Raw genomic sequence first — 18,780 nt, 5'->3', positions numbered from 1 at the left:
TATACTTTCTGCTCCACGAAATACGTATCGAGAAGTGTGGATTGTATTGTTCGCTTTTTCTGTAGTTGAAACTAGTCAAGCGGGACCAGGGAACCTAGAGGTGACGGTGAACGGCGGTCGTGTACCCACGTCTGCCCAAGCTCAGGGTCCTCACACGTACGCGATATCTTTTACACCTAGGGAACCAATTATACATACCGTGGATTTGCGATTTAACGGGGAGGATGTACCTGGTAGTCCTTTCAGTTGTCAGGTAATATTGTCGTATTAGTTCGAAAGGTATACTTGAGGAGATCGTTGATAATTCTATGTATCTTAAAAAATTAGGTGAGCGATACAGCTAAGGTACTAGTGACCGAAGGACTCGAGAAAGTATCCGTAAATCGTTTGACAACGTTTACGATAGAAGCAGATCCTTCTTTGGGAACGCCTCTAGTGGAAGTTCTTTCACCCACTAGAGAAAGTTTACCGGTTCACGTTAAACAGAGCGGGCATGGAAGTTACAGTGCAGGATTTACCCCAAAGGATGTTGGTATGTAAATAAATAACGAAGACTCACACTTTTAATAAATACACAAAATTTATAGGCGATCACAGCGTCGAAGTGAAATTGAACGGATCACACGTAGAAGGTAGCCCATTTTTAGTAAAAGCTTACAATGCGGATAAGGTGAAGGTGACGGACATAAATAGTGGAGTCGTTGGGAAACCAGTTTTCTTCAGCAGTAAGTTCTATTATTTAATTAATTCGTATTTAATTATTCGATACATCCGGAGTACGATTAATTTGCGCGTCTTTTAAAATTTTAGTTAACGCTAGTCAAGCAGGTGCTGGTAATCTTGAAATCATTGTCGCCGTGAACGGTAAAAACGTACCAAATTATGTACAAAGCGAAGGGAATGCGAAATTCAGAGTTAACTTCAAACCACAGGAAGCTGCTGTGCACAGCCTCAGCGTCCGTTTTAACGGAGAACCAGTTCCAGGTGCGCGATGAGTTTGTTTTAAATGTAACGTTTCTTGTAGCGTTTACATTTTATTCGTAGGTTCGCCGTTCAGCTGTAAAGTAGTTGGCGCTGGTCAAGCGACAATCATAGGTCACTATTTAAAAATGGGAGCCGTGAAGCAGCTGATTTCCTTCACGGTGGACCCACAAGCTCCTTCGACGAATTGCGACGTGATCGTAATGCCGCCATCCAGTATATCCCTCCCTATTACGATAGAACCTATAGATGGAAAATACAACATCAGTTTCGTGCCTATGGAAGTGGGTAGACATAACATCAGCGTCTTAGTGGACAACGAACACGTGAAAGGATCCCCGTTTGCGTGCAATATTTACGATGTTACGAAGGTACGTTGTTAACTGTGCGAAAAGGTTAGAAAATAGTTTGTTAGCATTATCGAAAAATGTATACAGGTTCACGTGTCGGGTCTTACGGAAGCGTTGTTGGGTCAAGCGACAACCTTTACGGTCGACGCCGCAGAAGCTGGCGAAGGGACGTTAGAATTAGTAGTGAGCACGGAAAATAATACCGTGAAAGCCGAAGTAGTCGCCTGTGCTCGTGGATTGTACGATGTAACGTTCGTGCCGCAAACTACTAGTACCCATTATGTTAACATCAGTTTCAACGACGACAATGTACCAGGTCTGTAACTCGCGATGTCTTTTCCTTGTCGTAATTAATATTGAGAAAAATAATGTCAACGACGTTATTATCCATTAGGGAGTCCATTTAAGTGCCCGGTTGTTAGTACCATGTTAGATGGGCCATCGATGATCCGCGTTGGCAATACGGCGTACATGGACTTAGAAATGCCCAGCTTAGAGGGTCCTGTATCCGCTGAAGTTACAGGTAATGTTTCATTTCAAGTATTACTTCTGTCTAAATATTATATTGTGACGTTACATTGAATGTTTGATCAGGACCCGACGGTATAATTATCCCATGCACTTTGACGAAATTATCGTCTAATTTATATCGAGTAGAAATCCGAACGCGACAGGTTGGAACTTACAGCGTAATTTTTAGTGACGGTCACAAGATGATAAGTTCTCAAACGCTTCAAGCTTTCGATCCTGGGAAAGTTACGATCAAAGAAGTGTCAGACGTAGTTTGCCATCGACCTGGAAGTATTATAGGTACGTGAATACAACTTCGATATTCGTTTCGACGGTAAACTATCACATATCTATATAATTTCATTTTGAACAATATTATAAAAATTTTTTACAGTGGTTGCATCCAAAGAAGCTGGGCCTGGGAAACTGGCAGTAAATGTGCGCGCCGCTGGAGCAGACGTTGACAGTGTAGTTAGAGAAGGAGATAATGGCCTTTATGAAATAGTTTTCCATCCGACACGAGCAGCTCCCCATAGGGTTCATATAAAGTACAACGAAGTTCATATTTCGGGTATGACATCTATTTTAAATCCATTCTTTTCATGGTTCATTTCTTCCTAACTAGTATCGTTTTATTTTAGGCAGCCCATTGGACGTAACTGTTCGTAGTCCCACTGGAGGGCGGGAAGTGACCGCGACGGGCTTAGGATTGTACCAGTCGTGCGTTGGAAAAGTAACTTCGTTTACGATCGAAACATTAGGACGCCCTGGGAAAGAATTCGATGTCGTAATCAGCGGACCGCAAGGTAACGCGGTTCCGGTTCGATGCTATCAACATCGAGATGGAAATTTGCTCGCTGAATTCACAACGAACACTATCGGTTAGTCTTGAATTTTTATCATTTTATTCTTTGATTATTTTAAATATATTTTAGGGAGAATTATGTTTACAAAAACTGTTTTGTCTCGTCAGGAACATACAAGATCGATGTTCTGCAGGGCGCGAAGCCCGTGCTGGGTTCGCCTTTCTTCTGCCAAGCTTTCGACGTTTCCAAAGTGAAATTACAAGAATTAGGCCCAATGACTGTGTCCGTGCACGATCATATCGCATTCAAAAGTATGCCAGTTAAATAGTTATGCATAAAGTAGGGAAGCAGGTTAATCACGGCAACGCTCTCTTGTAGTAATGAAAACAGATGCTGGAATGGCGGATTTGGACGTAACGGCAACGAGTCCACTGGGTCAAGAGCTTCCGTTGCAAGTTACTCCGCTAAACGATGGAGCCGAGATGGTGGAATTTTCTCCTAGCGTACCTGGCACTTATATGATAAATATAACGTACGGTAAGATCGATGCACGCTTTGTGAAATCGTGGGATAGAAAGGGTTAAGGCGTATATAATTAATGAGAATTATCGGTTATATATTATATAATTATATACGCGCAGGAGGATGTCCCATTCCTGGTAGTCCAGTGGTATGTACCGTTGACGCAGCTGGACAAGCTCGAGCAAAGGGCGAAGGTTTATTAAGCGGTCACGCGGATAAAGCAGCGCATTTTATCGTTACTGGCACGAGAAGTCCTCCAGCAGTTCAGGTACCATACCGTTTACTTTGAATCCTTCTGTATCCTACTGCTCTTATGTTTTTCGTTAGGTCGATGGTCCAGACAGTGTTTCGAAGGCGATTGTCGAAGCAGGAGCGAATCCAGGTACTTGGAACGTGTCTTACGTCCCCACCGAGGTCGGAGTATTCGATATCAGAGTCGTTTCAGCTGGACAACAGCTTCCTGGATCTCCTTGGCATCCGAAGATAATAGATACGCGAAATCTTCGTGTAATCGGTAGGTAGTGGTTAAAACAAGGAGGGATATAGATTTAAAAAATAAAAAGAAAAGAAGAAATGATTATTCGACGTCTTCAAGGTGGCTGGCCAGCTGTCTGCGACGACATTGGACGATTGAAGCTACATCCATCGAATAAGATCAGTTTCGATACCGCCGATGCAGGACCTGGCGAACTCACTGGGAAAATAGGCGACCAAATGCTGTCTTTCGAAATGACTTCAAACAATAGACTGAAACTCATTCCACCACAAATAAATGGCGGGGAGCACCGTTTAGAAATATTGTTCAACGGAATACCATTCCCAGGAGCTCCGAAACTAGCGATAGTACAAGATTTAGAGGTATTTGATTAAAGTAGCGCGAGTTCTTCTTACAGCGACTTCAAGTATTCTTTTTAATTCGTAGCCACCGGTACAAGACACGAGTCGGGTGTTATTAAGAGGAAGAGGCTTAACATCCGCAAAATGCGGAGAAGAAGTCAGTTTTACGATAGACGGTTCTCAAGCTGGCAGCGGGACACCGAAAGTCCAACTTTTTTCACCAACTAACGAGCTCAACGTAATGTTACAACATTTAGGTGAGTAGTTCGCGACCGAAGTATCTTTATCCAATTCGACTTACCGTATTCAATTTCAGGGGACAGTGTCTATCGTGCAAGTTACATACCGCTAACCCCCGACCCCCTCTTAATGACGGTGTCGTGGAACGGTAGGCAGCTAAAAGGTTGTCCCTTGCAAATCAACGTAACGAGTGCAGCTGATGCTTCGCGAGTTGTCTGCTCTGGAGATGGGCTGAAGAACGGTATAGTCGGCCAAGAAATACGAAGTTTCATCGACACTAGACGCGCAGGACCTGGTAAGCGTGTTAGAGACGGAAATTTCGATTCGTGGCTCGTTTATGTATTTTGAAACAAACGTCGTTCGATATCCAGGCGAATTAACGGCACACTGCGTTGGCCCGCACAAAGTGGCTTACTGCGAATTGTACGATCACGGCGATGCAACGTTCACGTTGAACGTAAAGCCTCAGGAAGCTGGACGTCACGCGTTAACGATTAAGTATGCAGGAGAACATGTCCCGGGCTCGCCTTTTACGTTGCGAATTTCCGGTGCACCGGATGCTTCGAAGGTAATTTGAAATTTCTCAAGAGTTTCACGGTTTGTAAGTCGTTTCGAGCATTTTAATGCTCTTTATTCATATTGAATAGTGATATATATCTTGATACAACGATAGGTCCGAGTATACGGCCCAGGAATCGAGCACGGAGTATTAGCAACGTTTCAGTCGCGTTTTATTTGCGATACCCGGGGCGCCGGTGCTGGTCAACTCACGGTGAGAGTTCGCGGTCCCAAAGGAGCGTTCAGAGTAGAAATGCAAAGAGAAACGCAAAAGGATCGGATAATACTTTGTCGATACGATCCAACGGAGCCGGGTGATTATAGGGTCGAAGTACGCTGGGCAGGTGTTCTGGTACCTGGTTCTCCGTTTCCCGTTAAAATTGTCGACACGCAAGATGAATTATTAATGTTAACGCAGGTAAAGTTATAACGATTTCAGCAACAGCCAAATTTCACCGCTGGGGATTCGTTTATCGAGACGAAAAGATCGAAGATACATTTGCTAACTGATTTCAGGGTGGTGACAATTATTCAACGGGGCATCATACCATCGCGTCATGGCGTGGATCGCAAGCTATATTGTAAGAACATTGCATATAAAGTTGTTATTTTGTACGGACTAATAATATATTTTGATAATATATAATTATATTGTAACTTATCTAAATGTTTGCAATAAAACCGATATTTTGACAAGTCTCGTTTCCATGCAAACGACGCGCCAGGGGTTATGTTGCGTTTATGTAAATATCAAGCAATTTATTTTACATACGTAACATAACAGAGTCACTGTACAATATAAAAACATGGCGTATTTTATTATATATTACCGCTTATTTTTCTTTTTTTCCAGCTTACTAAGTTCCCTGAACACGTGTTTCTTCATTTCCTTCTGCCTCTTGAGCTTTCGATTCTCTTCGGCGGTGATCTGAGCTCGATACGCCTCCATCCTCTGCTTGGTAGCTTCTTTTAATTGCCGTTGCTTGTGAACGTAATTGGTTTTGATCATTTGCATGAGCTTCGCTACTTTCTGTTCCTTTGGCTCGCGTATCACCGCCACTCTGCCCTCCCTGAATCTGGGCACGCGTTTGCCAGCGGTTGGCATTAATTTCGGCTTATCCCGGTACGGCAGTTCTTTCTGCAAGCTTCGAGGAATGGACAGACGGCCGAACACTTTCGGCTCCCTCTCGATAGGTGTGTACATCGAATCCGTATTAGCTGGCATACGGATGTTCTTTTCCCTTTTTAGCTGACCAGTTGTCTTCATTCCTTGCCAACGGTTCTTTTCTTCTGGCGGCAACAGGAGCGACGTTACGGGATTGTAGAACTTCGTGACGTCGACTTTGTACCAGGTTCGACAGAACACGATGTCGCTCAGAAGTATCTTGTCTTCGAACGTGGCGCGGAAACATCCTTCAGGCTTCGAGACCGCTTTCTTTATTTGACCACGTATACCCGACACAGTCTTTATCCTGGCACCCTCGAATTTCGCTACTTCGAGAGACGAGTTAAACATGTCCTTGATGAAGGCAGTCTTCTTGTATATCTTCAAGGGGACTCCGGTGAGTTTCAGCTTTTTGACAATCTGTGTGCTCTTGTCCATCTCGACGACGGAACCTGTGTAACGATACCACAGAACAAACAACATGTACCCAATATTTTCTATAATTACTAATCATTAATTAGATTACATTTTGCTCGAGAGACTCACCTGTCGCTGCTATTCGAAATCCTGGCACTCTGGTAGCGACGTCCTGAACAGCCAAAACTCCGGTACCTTGCGGAGTGATGGGGCCCCAAAAATGCGACATACAAGCAACGTGTTCCGGTGTATACTTTAACATTCTGCTCCTCAAATTATCCTCCAGCTTAGAAAAAATTGGGAGCGTCTGGAACCGTCTCCAGCCCACGCTGAGTATCAACGGATCCTTACTCTTCAGGATCTTCGGATACCATCGATGTTTCTTGATTCGCGTTTGTACGTATCCTATATTCTCTTCGCCATGTAAGAGTCCACCGATGATCAGAGGATACGTAGGATCTAGATGAGTAATAAGTTCGCAGGGTACGGATTCTATCTCAATGCGAACATACATGCCAGGACGATACCCTTCGAGTTGAACCCTCACGTCGTCATCAACACCATCGAATTCCGATTTATTCAGATTCGCCTGTCTCTCGACCTCCTGCTTCAACTCGTCGTAATACGTCTTGTTCTCGCCATTGTCGTACTCTTTATCGAATTGTTCCTTCAATTTCATCTTCTTTTCTACGAGCTTCTTCCTTTCCTCCATTTCGTCGGTCGTCGATTCTTTCGGTGCTTCTGCTTTGTGTTTTTCTCCAGTTTCCAGGTCTTCGAAGTCTCCATACAAATCCTCGTCGTCCATGTCGTCCAACTTTAGAAGCTCCTCCGCGTCTTCCGACTCCTTCCATTTTCCCGTTACGAAGCGATTCGTTACTAGTACCTTGTTCACTTCTTCCAGCCAATCGCGTGGCTCTCCTACGAAGAACACAGATTCTTCTTGATTCTGCAGTTCACGTTCTTGAATTTTTTGTTTCTCTTTCTCTTGAACCACGCGGAAAATGCCGCCTATATCGTTATCTTCCTGTGGTTTCTCATCTTCCTTGTCTTGAACGAGATTGCTTTTGTCGAATACCCCGTACACGAGCTTCATTAGGTTCTTATTGCTTCGTTGACGATCTTCGAAAGCGTCCCTAGCTCTGTCAGCTAAGTTCGACTTCCATTTCAATTCGTCCGCGACATCCTCGGCATCCTCGCTCTCGTCTCCTTCATTCTCATCGTCTTCCTCGAAAGAATCACGCGACGAGTGAGCTTCCGCGTCGTCCATTTCTAATTTAGCTCGTGAATCTTCGTCGCTGAGTTCGTCGAAGCTCTCGCTCTCACTGTTCGACCTTTTGTTTCTGCTTGAACCGGAGTTTAATAAACTAAGCGCTTCCGTGATCTTATTCTTGATCAAAATATCAGATTCCTTGCTTATGGAATGATAAACTTCTGTATTCGATATTCCCGAGTCACTGCGCTTCGAGGAATCAAAAGACTTCTCTTCTGCCATATCAGCATCGCTATCCTCGGACTCTGAATCATTCGACGAACTGCTTCCCTTTTTACGTTTCGCGTTTTCTAATTGTTTACTTTTAGTTTTTCGCTTCACGCCCTTTCCTTCGTGGGTTTCTTGGATTTCGTCCTCGCTTTCTTCTTTTAATTTCTCGTCCTCGGAGTCATCGTCTTCCATCGTACGTTCAGCTTTTATTTCTTTTTTCTCGATTTCCTCGGTATCGTCTTCATCTTCCGATTCTTCGTCATTTTCATGATCCGATCCATCGTCGAACATTTTTAACGATTCTTCGGAATCGGGGAAGACGACTTTTCTCCTGACTCTGCCATCCTCGATCACGGTTTCTCCCACGTAATTACCGAAGTTTTCATTCACATCCTGCGACTTTATTGGAGCAGTGTTGCTAAACAATTGTAATTCGCTGTGTTGCAATTTCTGATCGAGCGTTTCTCGAGTGTCCATCAGAGCTCCGACCAAACCCGTGTCGTCTTCTTTGTGAGAGTGACTGCCTCCTAATTCGACGTACACGGCATCCTTGTCGTAAACTATTCCACCGACACCAGAGAATGGCGCATAGATTAGTCGCTCTTTCTCTACTAAGGCACGCTTCTTTAATGCTTCTGGTAAGGGGCAGGGATCTGGCAAGAAGCTGACATCTTTGATTTTCACGTCTCCGCATCCAGGAATATGTACAGATGTTTCTTTGTTCAGGGGAATACCTCTTACATACCTACAAATACAAATTTATTATGTAACCGTGTGTAAAGTACAATGCATATAAAAAAAAACAGCATACATACCCATATAAACTTATCGTTCTATCGATTTTCGGATTTTGTCTGATTAATTCTGGAGACGTTAAATCCTCCACTCTGTCTGCAAGAATGTAAGGATGCATGCTACGCCAAGTCAAAGGTCTAAACTTCATCACGGATATAAATCTGCCCAAGTTTTTGACCTCTGTACGTAGGTACTCTCCGTGAAGTAATCCTGAGAGATAAAATAATTTTGCTCCGGCGTATACTTCTGTCCAAAAACGTTGTTTTAGAGTTTTCTTACTTCTTTTTAGTTGTTTAGCATTTTTAATCAAATCTAAATGTGTCAAAACACCCATGATCCTGGGCATACCATGAACTTGACATATGTTTAAGAACTCGAAGATCTCCATCTCGAACCCAAAAGATGCATCTATTAGCAGCAATACTAAGTCTGCTACTTTCGCTATATCTATCATACTGTTTATATCATTGTTACATTCCATAAATGTAACCCTCCTCTTTTTGCTAGAGACAATGGTAACCGGACCGACTATGTTGGCCAATGGCTGTTTCACATAACTTTTGATGAGACATTGTATCACCAAAGATTTTCCCACCTTCGGGGGTCCCACAACAGCAACCAAAACAGGTGGCGGTTCGAGTGGAGTTCTGTCTACAAGCGGTATATGTTGTTTCTTAGTTTCTATGTCTTGTTTACGTCTGAATTGTCTCTCAGCCTTTACAGCAGAGTGAAACGTGAACGCTTTAGGATTCTTCTGCTTGTCCGTTAATTCTTGAACATGTTGTTTCTTATTTTTTTTCTTTTCCGCTTTGCGACCAGCGTTACGTTCTCTGTGAGTCTTGTGAGTAATCGTGTCTTCCGTTTCGTTTGCCATTTTCTCTTTTCGAAGCTTGTTCGTTCGATCGCGTAAAAATGTTACTCGAATAAAACGTTTATTTCGAACTTACCCTTTGTGTGCATATTCGGAGAGGCGTTAAGGTTATGGCGCATTCGTAACACATTTTAATATGCATCATTCTATTTATTTACATTTACAGTATTATTTCGTGAAAATAAATTAATATAGCGAATGTTGATATTTCAAACTACGTTTTGTTATTTACGATACTTAGGAACGTAGGCACATGGCAGTCGGAGAAGGTTAACATGCGCTATCGATAAAAAAGAATTCGAGTTGGGTCAAGTTAGGTTTATGAATGTGTCGATATTATGGTCGTCTTGTGGATGGTAGCGACCTCCAGATGAACTACGAATACAGATAGTAGTTTTCATGGTATAAAATATCTTTATTGTTTAAATTGCAGTGTTCCTGTTCGACCAACGAACGCTACAAACATTTAACAATAAGAGACACGATGCTGTGAACTGCAAGGTACCCTGGAGATAAATACCAGTCATAAAAGAAATCGACATTTATAGATTTTTTTTTTTATTTATTATGCTATTGACCTCCTACGGAATTATTAGCAATATGCTCATTCCAGAGCATATGTATTATAGATTATATTATATATTATAGATTAGTTTTATATTTAATATGAATCGACATCGGTAACATATCGAATACAAGCAAGTTATTACTAAAGTGAATATAAATTGACCAGCAGAACACTTGCTCGTAAGAACCAATTAAAAGTATTCCGTTTATCGAGTTTAATAACATAAACCGAATTTCCCATGGGGATAAGAGGGTAGATAGACGAATGAAAGGTATAACGAAGTTACATGTAATTGACGGTCCAGCCAATCCCCTTAGAATCGCACAATACGAGACATCGATTGGAAAGTCATCGATCAAACGCATCCTAATTCGTACAATGCGTCGTGATATTGTAAAATTTTATTCCATGATCGATCGTTTTTTCAATGTCAATGGAAAGGGTGTCGAGGCTGGTTAACCAACCGTCATGTTGCAATACACCACGAAAGCTCCTCGAAATACGAAATGACTTCATTCTTAATGAAAGTAGAATCGAACATGCTGTGCCCCGCGAGGGGTATTCGTCATATTTGGTTAACCCCTTAACCTCTAAATCTTAAAGATTTACGTTCGTGAATTTTGGCCCGAAAACTTAAACAAGCTCGCTTAGCCCTCGAGCCTCATGGCCTATGCCGTTAGTTGTAGGTTAAGGGGTTAACTTTGTTTATACGTAATCCCAGAGCCGGCCTTCTCTATAAACGGGCCTGGGTGTAAGAAACCATTTGGGGCCCTAAATTTTTTCTAAAGTAAACAAAAAAAAAATACAAACACGAACATACATTACTAATGCATGTTTATTTAACGTGTGAATTCGTTCTTGCTAATATATTAATTACTTCAGAAAAATTACAATTCTTTGCAATTTCTTTTTCGATGCTTAATATAGCAAGTCCATTTAAACGTTCTGCGCACATGCTTGACCGAAGATAATTCTTTATTAATTTTAATTCGCTGAAAGAACGCTCAGCACTTGCTATAGTAACTGGCAACGTAAAGAGAAGTTTTAATGCAATTTTAATACATTTAGAAATAATTCGTTCAATGTGCAAGAACACAGTATTTCTTGAGATTTTTTTTCTTGAGTTTCTTTAATTCTCGATCATGTTAGGGCCCCCTCAATCGCGGGGCCCCCGTGCATAGCATCCGTCGGCCCTGCGTAATCCGTATTACATTAATATATTAATATACACATTACGTTAACACGTTGACTGCCAGATTGAAATTCGTAAACATTTTTGCGAAGTTAAAATTTGGTCTCGAGACTGTTCAAAATTAGATAATCTAACATTTGTCGTTGTATTTACTCATTTAACCTCTCTAAATTTACAAATCCTATATAAATTTATTTTCATTACCGCCTCACTGTTGGAATCAATCTCATTAGTTTCTTAATGAAAAGTCCTGTCACCCATTTCTGGGTGACGTGGCGACCAACGTGTTAATATACATCATTAATATACACAGAACGAGTGTAATCCTTCATCCATATCGATAGATGGACTTCGAAACAAGGTTAGAAAACACATGTTTCGCGTTACATGTGTATCAGCTTAATGAATCGCGTTTCGACTCCCTCGAATCGTCCCGACGAGTCCTTCCGTCTCAGTTCCGGTCCGTGGAATCGGTTTGACAGCTGTCACCTTTTAAAATCACGCCTAAAAAAATTTGCTTAATATACGACCGCGGTTTCTCCACCGCGTTTCACGTTCTGCACTTGTTCCCGATTGTTTGCGAACCGCGGCGAATCGCCGGCGACGATTGGGGTGATTTTTAAATGGGCCGTAATTTTAGGGTGCGGCCAATTCCCGTCACGACTTCGCAAACGTATATATTCATTTAAATCGCGGCTTCGTTTCGGACGGTTCGTCTCGCATGGCTGCGTTCCCGTGAACGGACGAATTTTTTTCACTCGGAACAGAAACGGGAATATTTTTCGGTGGGAACGCCGGAAATAGCCTAATGTTCGCATCTAGGTCGGTCAATAAGTCATTCGTTCGCGCGCGGCAGCCCGTGGAAATCAGGCTGTCCACTGCGTTTAACCTCTCGCGTTGAAAATGCAATGCTCTGCGAGGCTCTTCAGCGTTTTGAGAAAGTTCCATTTTTGTATGCAACTCTAGATGTGCCCCGCGGTTTCAACCGCGTGGAACACCATTTGTTTGATGTCTTTCAGTAGGTGATTGTCTTTTGTTTTCCGTAACTGAAATGTTTCAATCGATATTTCCGATAGCTATCTAATAGGTAGCATAACGTATAATAGGCTTCATTTTTACTTTAGCTGTTACGTCGCTGCTTTGTTGCACTAGTGGCCAACTAATTCAACAGATGTCACTAACGAATCAACGAACTATCTAAACTATTCTAAACCTCGCGTACAATGTAAAACAGGCTGAAGAGGTTTTTAGTGGAGTCAGCGTCGATGAGGATGTAATTTGAGGTCGACAGCAGTTAACAGGATAGCCAATGCTTTGACTGATTGGGACCGATCGAAAAGGGCGCGAATCATCTGCACAGATGGTGCCGGGAAACTGTGACTCGTTGGATTTCCAAAGGTTGGAATCACGGGAATCTCTCCAAACTCGTACAGTAAACTCGAAGCAGCGAAAGAGGACGAAATGTTCGACAGGTCGTGCCGAGGCTCGATCGGGAAGGATTGGACGGAGGAAGAATGGAAGTTAGGTTAGGAAAACGATGCTTATGGGTATATGCTCTGTATTACTATTAAAAGGTTAAAATCATTGCGATTGACCTATACTATATAAACGAAATTCAAGTATTCGGTTAAAATTGAAACAGAACCTCTCGAACTTTCAATTGTTACATATCTACATATCACTCTATATACATAAATGGGCGCGCATTCATTGTCGCTATCGACACCCAAGTCGTATATCGAACGATCACGGAAATTTACGAGAGCAAACAGGGACCGAGCGTACAAAGCGATGACCGCTATTATCGTCCCAGGCTGGCCAACGTAACGCGATCGGTGATAGATTCATATTTCCGTCACCAATTCGCGACTGACCATCGAATCTTTCGTAACCAGATAGTCGATAAATCCATATTTCTGATTGTTCGGAGAACGAGCAACAAATCGTAAAGCAACGGCGAGGGAGGACGATGGTCAACGCGTACGTGCATATGCCCTTTGCTTCGGAATCAAGAGTCCCGAACAATATCTGCCAATTATCGAACGATTGTGCCGCGATGCCAACTGTTCGACGTTCGGTCAAGTGGTCGATTGGGGGAGGGACTGACCGCGGGACGAATTGATGCACGATGTATCGACACCCCTCGCGATACAGTTCGCTCATTGTTTTCGCAAGTAAAACGTCTCGCGGAACTGGTCTCCTTCGGCCCGACCAGCCGCGGACCCGTAATTTTATGCGTGTTTGCACTGGGGAGATGTACGTAACAGCGATTCTCAAACGAGTCAACGAATAAAATGTTGAATATAAAATTATTATTATTTTAAAACGAGTTGATAGATTGTTCAAATATAAATACATGTAGTTTGAAATTATGTTGGAAAGATAGGAATTCAATTCTAGTGCGATTAAGAATATTTCTTTTGCAGCATCCACGCATCCAAGAAGATGGTGACGAACGAGAATGCGAGTCGTAGGATGCAGGATTGGTCACGTAGACAAGACAATCAACGTTGGTTCCGACATGGGTTTCGAGTCTCCTTAACTTTATTTTTCGCGTAGATTCCTAGTCTTCTGCACTCTGTCAAAATGAAAGATAAGTTTGGGAGGCTCTGGATAGATTATTAAAACGTGGATACATGTACTCTGAAATTATGTTTATTATTACAAAGATAGGAATTCAATTCTAGTGTGATTAAGAATGTTCCTTTTGCAGCATCCAAGAAGATGGTGTCGAACGAGAACGCCATTCCTATGATGCAGTCTTGGTCGCGTAGACTCCCAGACTCCTGCACCCTGTCGAAACGAAAGGTAAAGTTTGAGAGGCTCTGTCGTATATCATATGCATGGCGACGGGGAGCATTCTCCCTAACTGTTGGTTGTTTGTCCAGGAGATAGGCTGACCAGCGGACGCAAATCCACTCGACTAGCGGGTGCGACGATCGGCCCGGAATTATGAATAAATATTTGTCGCGGGGCCGTAGGAGAATTGTATCGATCCCTTCTCGGTTACGTCTCGTTTCCCTGTGCGAGAGTAAAAGGAGCTCGCGACAATGAGGTGGCATCGTCCGTTGTCGCGACTTGGAATCGACGCGCGCCGCAAGTAAAGGCGCACGCTCATGCGCGAGCGACCCGATCATGCCACGCGACTTCTGCACGTGAAGTCGCGTGCGGACCGGAAGCGGGAGACCGGATATTTTAGCTCGAGTCAGGGGCCTTGCTCTGCGGAACGACACGTAATCGAATGATCGATATCAAGGCCCTCGCGAGTTACAGTACGGAGCACGGCCTCCGTCGTGACTCACACCAGTATTTACCTGTAAGAAAGGAACGACACGTTTTTAAATCCCTGTGGTCGTGTGTCAGCCCACGCTCGACGAAACACCTTTTGATTTTACGATTCCGAGGTATTCGAGATACGATTAATTCAGACAAAAATTACGTTGCAGGCCGTAGTCGAGTTCGGAGGGTAGATGCGAAGCCGGATTCCCTTCTTAATTCGCGAGGACATACCATGGGGGTACCTGTGGGAACGCTGTCCCTTCGGCAGCGAGACAGGGATTGAAAGGAGCAGAAGGGTGCGCGGGGAGAGAGATATAATGCGCGGCGCAAGGACTCCTCTCGATGGGCGACGCGAATTCGGACCACACCGGGCGAAGAAGAATGCCTCTGGCTCGCGGCGTACACGTACGGCCACGCGATCCACTTTTTTCCCCTCGTTTCTGCTCGTGCTCCTTGGACGTGTGCTGGGCGTGTGCGGATCCTCGCGATATGTCCTCTCCGCGTGATACGACGTTGTTATTCGAGACGCACGTTACAATCCAACGCGACCGTCTATTTCATAGCGATTACACCGTTAACCCTTGCGCTCCTTAGGAGACTCCCGGTCGCCGCTAAGTTTTATATAGCAACTGTAGCAGGTAGTACAGATAGTACGGGTAGTAACAGGCGAAAGTCTTTGTTTACGTTACACGAAAAATAGCAAAGAAGGCATTTCGAATAAGAATATACCAGTTTCCGTGGGTGGGTTAATCGCGGTCGATCGATCCGCAGTGAAAAGTTAACGATACGATTAGTCAGCTTGGTTCCCAGGCGCACGGTCGGCGGTAATCGTGCGAGCGCGTGCTACGTACCATTCCTGTGTGAACTTTTATCGTGATAGCACCCTCCCTCGTAGACGCCCACCCTCCACCCTTCGTGACCGCGCCAGAGCCGTGCGAGTTCTGTGTGCCGAGAGGCGATGCAGGGGTGTCAGGGAAGTGATTTCATGGTGGCGCACATATCAATTTGCGGGATCGGGGGAAAACGTGGGACCGACTCGAAGTCTTGCTTCCTATCGAGCGCAAATCTACGTGCTGCCTTCATTTTTCTCGCAGACTCATTTCAATTACGTGTTGACTTTCAAACCCTTACTTTAGATATACTATAACAGGATTGTCAAATACAGAATGTAATTGGAATGTAGTTCGTTTCGTTTTGGAACGACGAGGTACTTCAAATTAAGCTTAGCATTTAATCAAACATGCAATTCGATCCACTTAATTCGACCAAAAGTAGTTTAAACAAAGTCGTGCTTTATGATTTCATTCACGTCCTCAATGGACAGCGTCGTAATCCCAACAGGCATTATCTCTCAACGACATTCGATCGGTTGATAAGGGTATCTGGTCCAGCAGAAAGGTCCAAAACAACTAGTTATAAGGATCCCCCTCGTGATAATTGATCGATAATCGCGGCAGATTTCGCAGAACACTCGGTGGTCGGCAAAGCTAAGCGCCACAGACGTTCCCACGAAATTCGTCCCCTTTTGATCGTCGCTTTGCTCGATCCCCCTCCCCACCCTTCTGCCCGTCCCGCCGTCTCGCCCCTCCGCCGGCAGAAGCGTGTTGGGGCACCGCGCAAGAGGTTCCTATTCACGTCGGGTTCGAGGAGCCCAGGAGAAAAGTTACCCCCACTCCGGCGACACGCACCTAGTCTCGTTTCTTCCCCCCACCACGGAACCGGGCACGCGGTCGTGTGTCGTCCCGTGGTACTCCCGCACACGACATACGTCGGCCGCCACGCGACCAGTGCACACGCATGCGAGTGTATCTCGCGAGCAGCGACACGCCAGCAGCCGCGTGCGACGATAACCGTAACACTGCCCCGCGAGGATCCGTCCATCGAGCTTGGTAGCTTCTTCTTGCTCGTGCGCGCACGCGACCGCGACCGTCGCCAGGAAGCCACGGCACGTGAGCTTCGATAAACTTCCTACGAGTAACAAGTGTCCACCGCGATTGCTCCTTTCGTTTACGTCCTGTGAAACGCCTCCGCGCGTGACGTATCCCGAATTCGTCCCTACGACTTGGACTCTTGTAATCTAAGTCTAAGTCATCGTACTGTTCGTCGAACGTGGACTTTTTCGAGGAGTTTTGCTTCGATTAGTGACCAGTTTCGAATGTGCGAGGAATACGCGAGGATAATAATACGAGAGTGAAGAAGGTTATTCGAAGTTCAGAAGGGATTATTCCAAGTACGATGACGATCGGTATATGCGAGCCTGTCACCTTTACGAGACCCACTTTGCGCACCAGGCCGGGACCAGGAAGACTCTTGTTCAGATAGAACCTACGTACCTGGTTGCGATACAGTCTTGACATTTTTTATAGAAATTAAAGTTTCGTTTATGGAACACTCTACGCCGAGAAAATAGAAGTTGTTTCGTGGTGTAAACAGTGTCGGTTCAAAGGTACCTCGTCTCGATCAACCGATCGACCGATTGTTTTTATCGAGTCTACACTGAAGCAACATGTGGAGAGTAGTTGTGGCTCGTTCCGACGAAAACAGCACTCTGCTGTCGTCAGAGATCGCTTCCGGGCCAGTGGGGCCCAGCCATATCTCCAGCCTCCCTGGACCACCCTCTGGTCATCACTGGGGCTATCCACCCCCGCCTCATCCGTCTTATCAGCCCCAGCATCCCGATATGCGTCACCATCACGACATGCGTCCACCTCACGAGCTGAGACACCCCAGTAGCGCCGATCTGAGGCCTCAAGAGCTCAGGCACGAGATGCACAGGCCCGATCTGAGGCACCCCGACATGCAGAGGCACCAGGAGTTGCACAGACCCGAGATGGCTAGGCACCAGGACATCAGGCACCAAGACATGATGAGGCCCGACCTGGGAACGGAAATGAGGCCTGGTCACGAATTTCCGGAGCTTAAGATCGACGTTGCGGACTTGAGAAGTCAGGAGAGTGGTCAGCAGCAACAGCAGCAACAGCAACAGCAACAGCAGCAGCAACAGCAACAACAATCGCAGCAGGGACAAGCTCATCAACAGAGAAGCATGAAGAGGGCCATGAGCGACTCCGACTGCGACGACGTGTTCTCCGAGGAGAGCGGCAAGGAACCGTAAGTATGATTCGTATCATAATCGTTTTTATTAATTAATAAATATTAATTCTCCGCGTGCATTCGTCGCGGTTTTGCATCTTACAATTAATGCACGACACGTTTCGCGAGAAAAATATTGCCACCCGTGTCCAACATATGTCGCCTCCCATTTACAATAACGCGGTAATTAATATGTCATTGTTCTCCCGTTTGAAAAGAGTAACCCCTTCGCTCTCGACAAGGATACTAAATCATGTCTCCGATATATTTTTCTAAACTGTTTCTCGTTGTTCCACAAAAGTTCAGGTTCAAATACAATTACAAAGAAATTTTACCTCTTTGGAATATTAGTGTTGATACGGATTGAATAATACTGTTGTTGACCAAATAATATCGTACATTATCGAATTTAATTATACAGTCAATTACAGAAATATTCGTACCCTCTATGTCTATTGAAGGTCTCTAGGTCGGCCGGATTACATTAAATAATAATAGTTTCGGTATTACCGAATGAATTTTTTATTATGAATACGTATGTTTATAAATAAGTTCATACATGTATATATTTATAGTCGAAATCGTGATTTTCAAGTTTGGCTTAAAATATCACGAGTCAGACTCGGGATTTTCATATTTGGCGTAGAATATCGTCACGAGTCAGACTCGTGATTTGCAAATTTGGTCTGAACTTTTCATCACGAGTTAGACTCGTGATTTGCAAAGTTGGTTTAAAATATCATCACGAGTAAAACTCGTGATTTGCAAATTTTGTCTGAACTTTTCATCGCGAGCCAGACTCGTGATTTTCATATTTGACATAAAATATCATCACAACTCAGTCTCGTTATTTGCAAATTTGGTCTAGAATATCATCACGAGTCAGACTCGTGATTTTCATATTTGGTCTGGAATATCATCACGAGCCAGACTCGTGATTTTCATATTTGGTCTGGAATATCATCACGAGTCAGACTCGTGGTTTTCATATTTGGTCTAAACTTTTCATCACCGATGGAAATTTTAGGCCAAACTTGAAAATCACGAGTCCGGCTCGTGATCGAAATTTTGGGCCAAATTGGCAAATCACGAGTCTGGCTCGGGATGGAAAGTTTA

The 18,780-nt window shown here is 44.1% G+C and overlaps 3 protein-coding genes across 7 annotated transcripts in view; 2 read left to right on the top strand and 1 right to left on the bottom strand.

Moving 5' to 3' along the window:
- The window catches only part of LOC128895451 (filamin-A), a 35,435-nt gene extending 29,934 nt beyond the window's left edge, over nt 1-5,501 (top strand). For 4 of the 5 annotated variants that reach the window (XM_054158048.1, XM_054158047.1, XM_054158046.1 and 1 more), the window contains 20 exons: nt 66-253; nt 328-532; nt 588-725; nt 811-984; nt 1,045-1,352; nt 1,419-1,647; nt 1,726-1,854; nt 1,926-2,141; nt 2,236-2,412; nt 2,483-2,722; nt 2,815-2,958; nt 3,026-3,184; nt 3,289-3,437; nt 3,497-3,683; nt 3,765-4,027; nt 4,092-4,263; nt 4,323-4,541; nt 4,618-4,814; nt 4,920-5,222; nt 5,321-5,501. In XM_054158048.1, the coding sequence (XP_054014023.1) occupies nt 66-253; nt 328-532; nt 588-725; nt 811-984; nt 1,045-1,352; nt 1,419-1,647; nt 1,726-1,854; nt 1,926-2,141; nt 2,236-2,412; nt 2,483-2,722; nt 2,815-2,958; nt 3,026-3,184; nt 3,289-3,437; nt 3,497-3,683; nt 3,765-4,027; nt 4,092-4,263; nt 4,323-4,541; nt 4,618-4,814; nt 4,920-5,222; nt 5,321-5,389 (3,866 nt within the window). In that variant the 3' untranslated portion in view covers nt 5,390-5,501. Of the gene's footprint in view, nt 1-65; nt 254-327; nt 533-587; nt 726-810; nt 985-1,044; nt 1,353-1,418; nt 1,648-1,725; nt 1,855-1,925; nt 2,142-2,235; nt 2,413-2,482; nt 2,723-2,814; nt 2,959-3,025; nt 3,185-3,288; nt 3,438-3,496; nt 3,684-3,764; nt 4,028-4,091; nt 4,264-4,322; nt 4,542-4,617; nt 4,815-4,919; nt 5,223-5,320 lie in introns of those variants that run through there. The other variant, XR_008461804.1, reaches the window with a different exon arrangement.
- A 124-nt stretch (nt 5,502-5,625) lies between these two features.
- On the bottom strand, nt 5,626-9,842 carry LOC128895453 (ribosome biogenesis protein BMS1 homolog). The gene is made up of 3 exons (XM_054158051.1): nt 8,682-9,842; nt 6,516-8,611; nt 5,626-6,421 (listed from the first exon to the last, which is right to left on the bottom strand). The coding sequence occupies exons 1-3, from the start codon at nt 9,533-9,535 to the stop codon at nt 5,631-5,633; spliced, it is 3,741 nt and encodes a 1,246-aa protein (XP_054014026.1). The 5' UTR covers nt 9,536-9,842; the 3' UTR covers nt 5,626-5,630.
- A 4,117-nt stretch (nt 9,843-13,959) lies between these two features.
- Nucleotides 13,960-18,780, top strand: part of LOC128895459 (hairy/enhancer-of-split related with YRPW motif protein-like) — a 13,450-nt gene continuing 8,629 nt past the window's right edge. Inside the window, exons 1-2 of the mRNA XM_054158066.1 lie at nt 13,960-14,100; nt 14,181-17,682. Coding sequence (XP_054014041.1) covers nt 17,078-17,682 — 605 coding nt within the window. The 5' untranslated portion in view covers nt 13,960-14,100; nt 14,181-17,077. The remainder of the gene's footprint in view (nt 14,101-14,180; nt 17,683-18,780) is intronic.

The sequence above is a fragment of the Hylaeus anthracinus genome, unplaced genomic scaffold, assembly GCF_026225885.1.
Source record: "Hylaeus anthracinus isolate JK02 unplaced genomic scaffold, UHH_iyHylAnth1.0_haploid 5, whole genome shotgun sequence".
In the NCBI taxonomy this organism is placed as follows: Eukaryota; Metazoa; Arthropoda; class Insecta; order Hymenoptera; family Colletidae; genus Hylaeus; species Hylaeus anthracinus.
The sequence above is the reverse complement of the archived record's forward strand: the minus strand, read 5'-3'. Positions and strand labels throughout refer to the sequence as shown.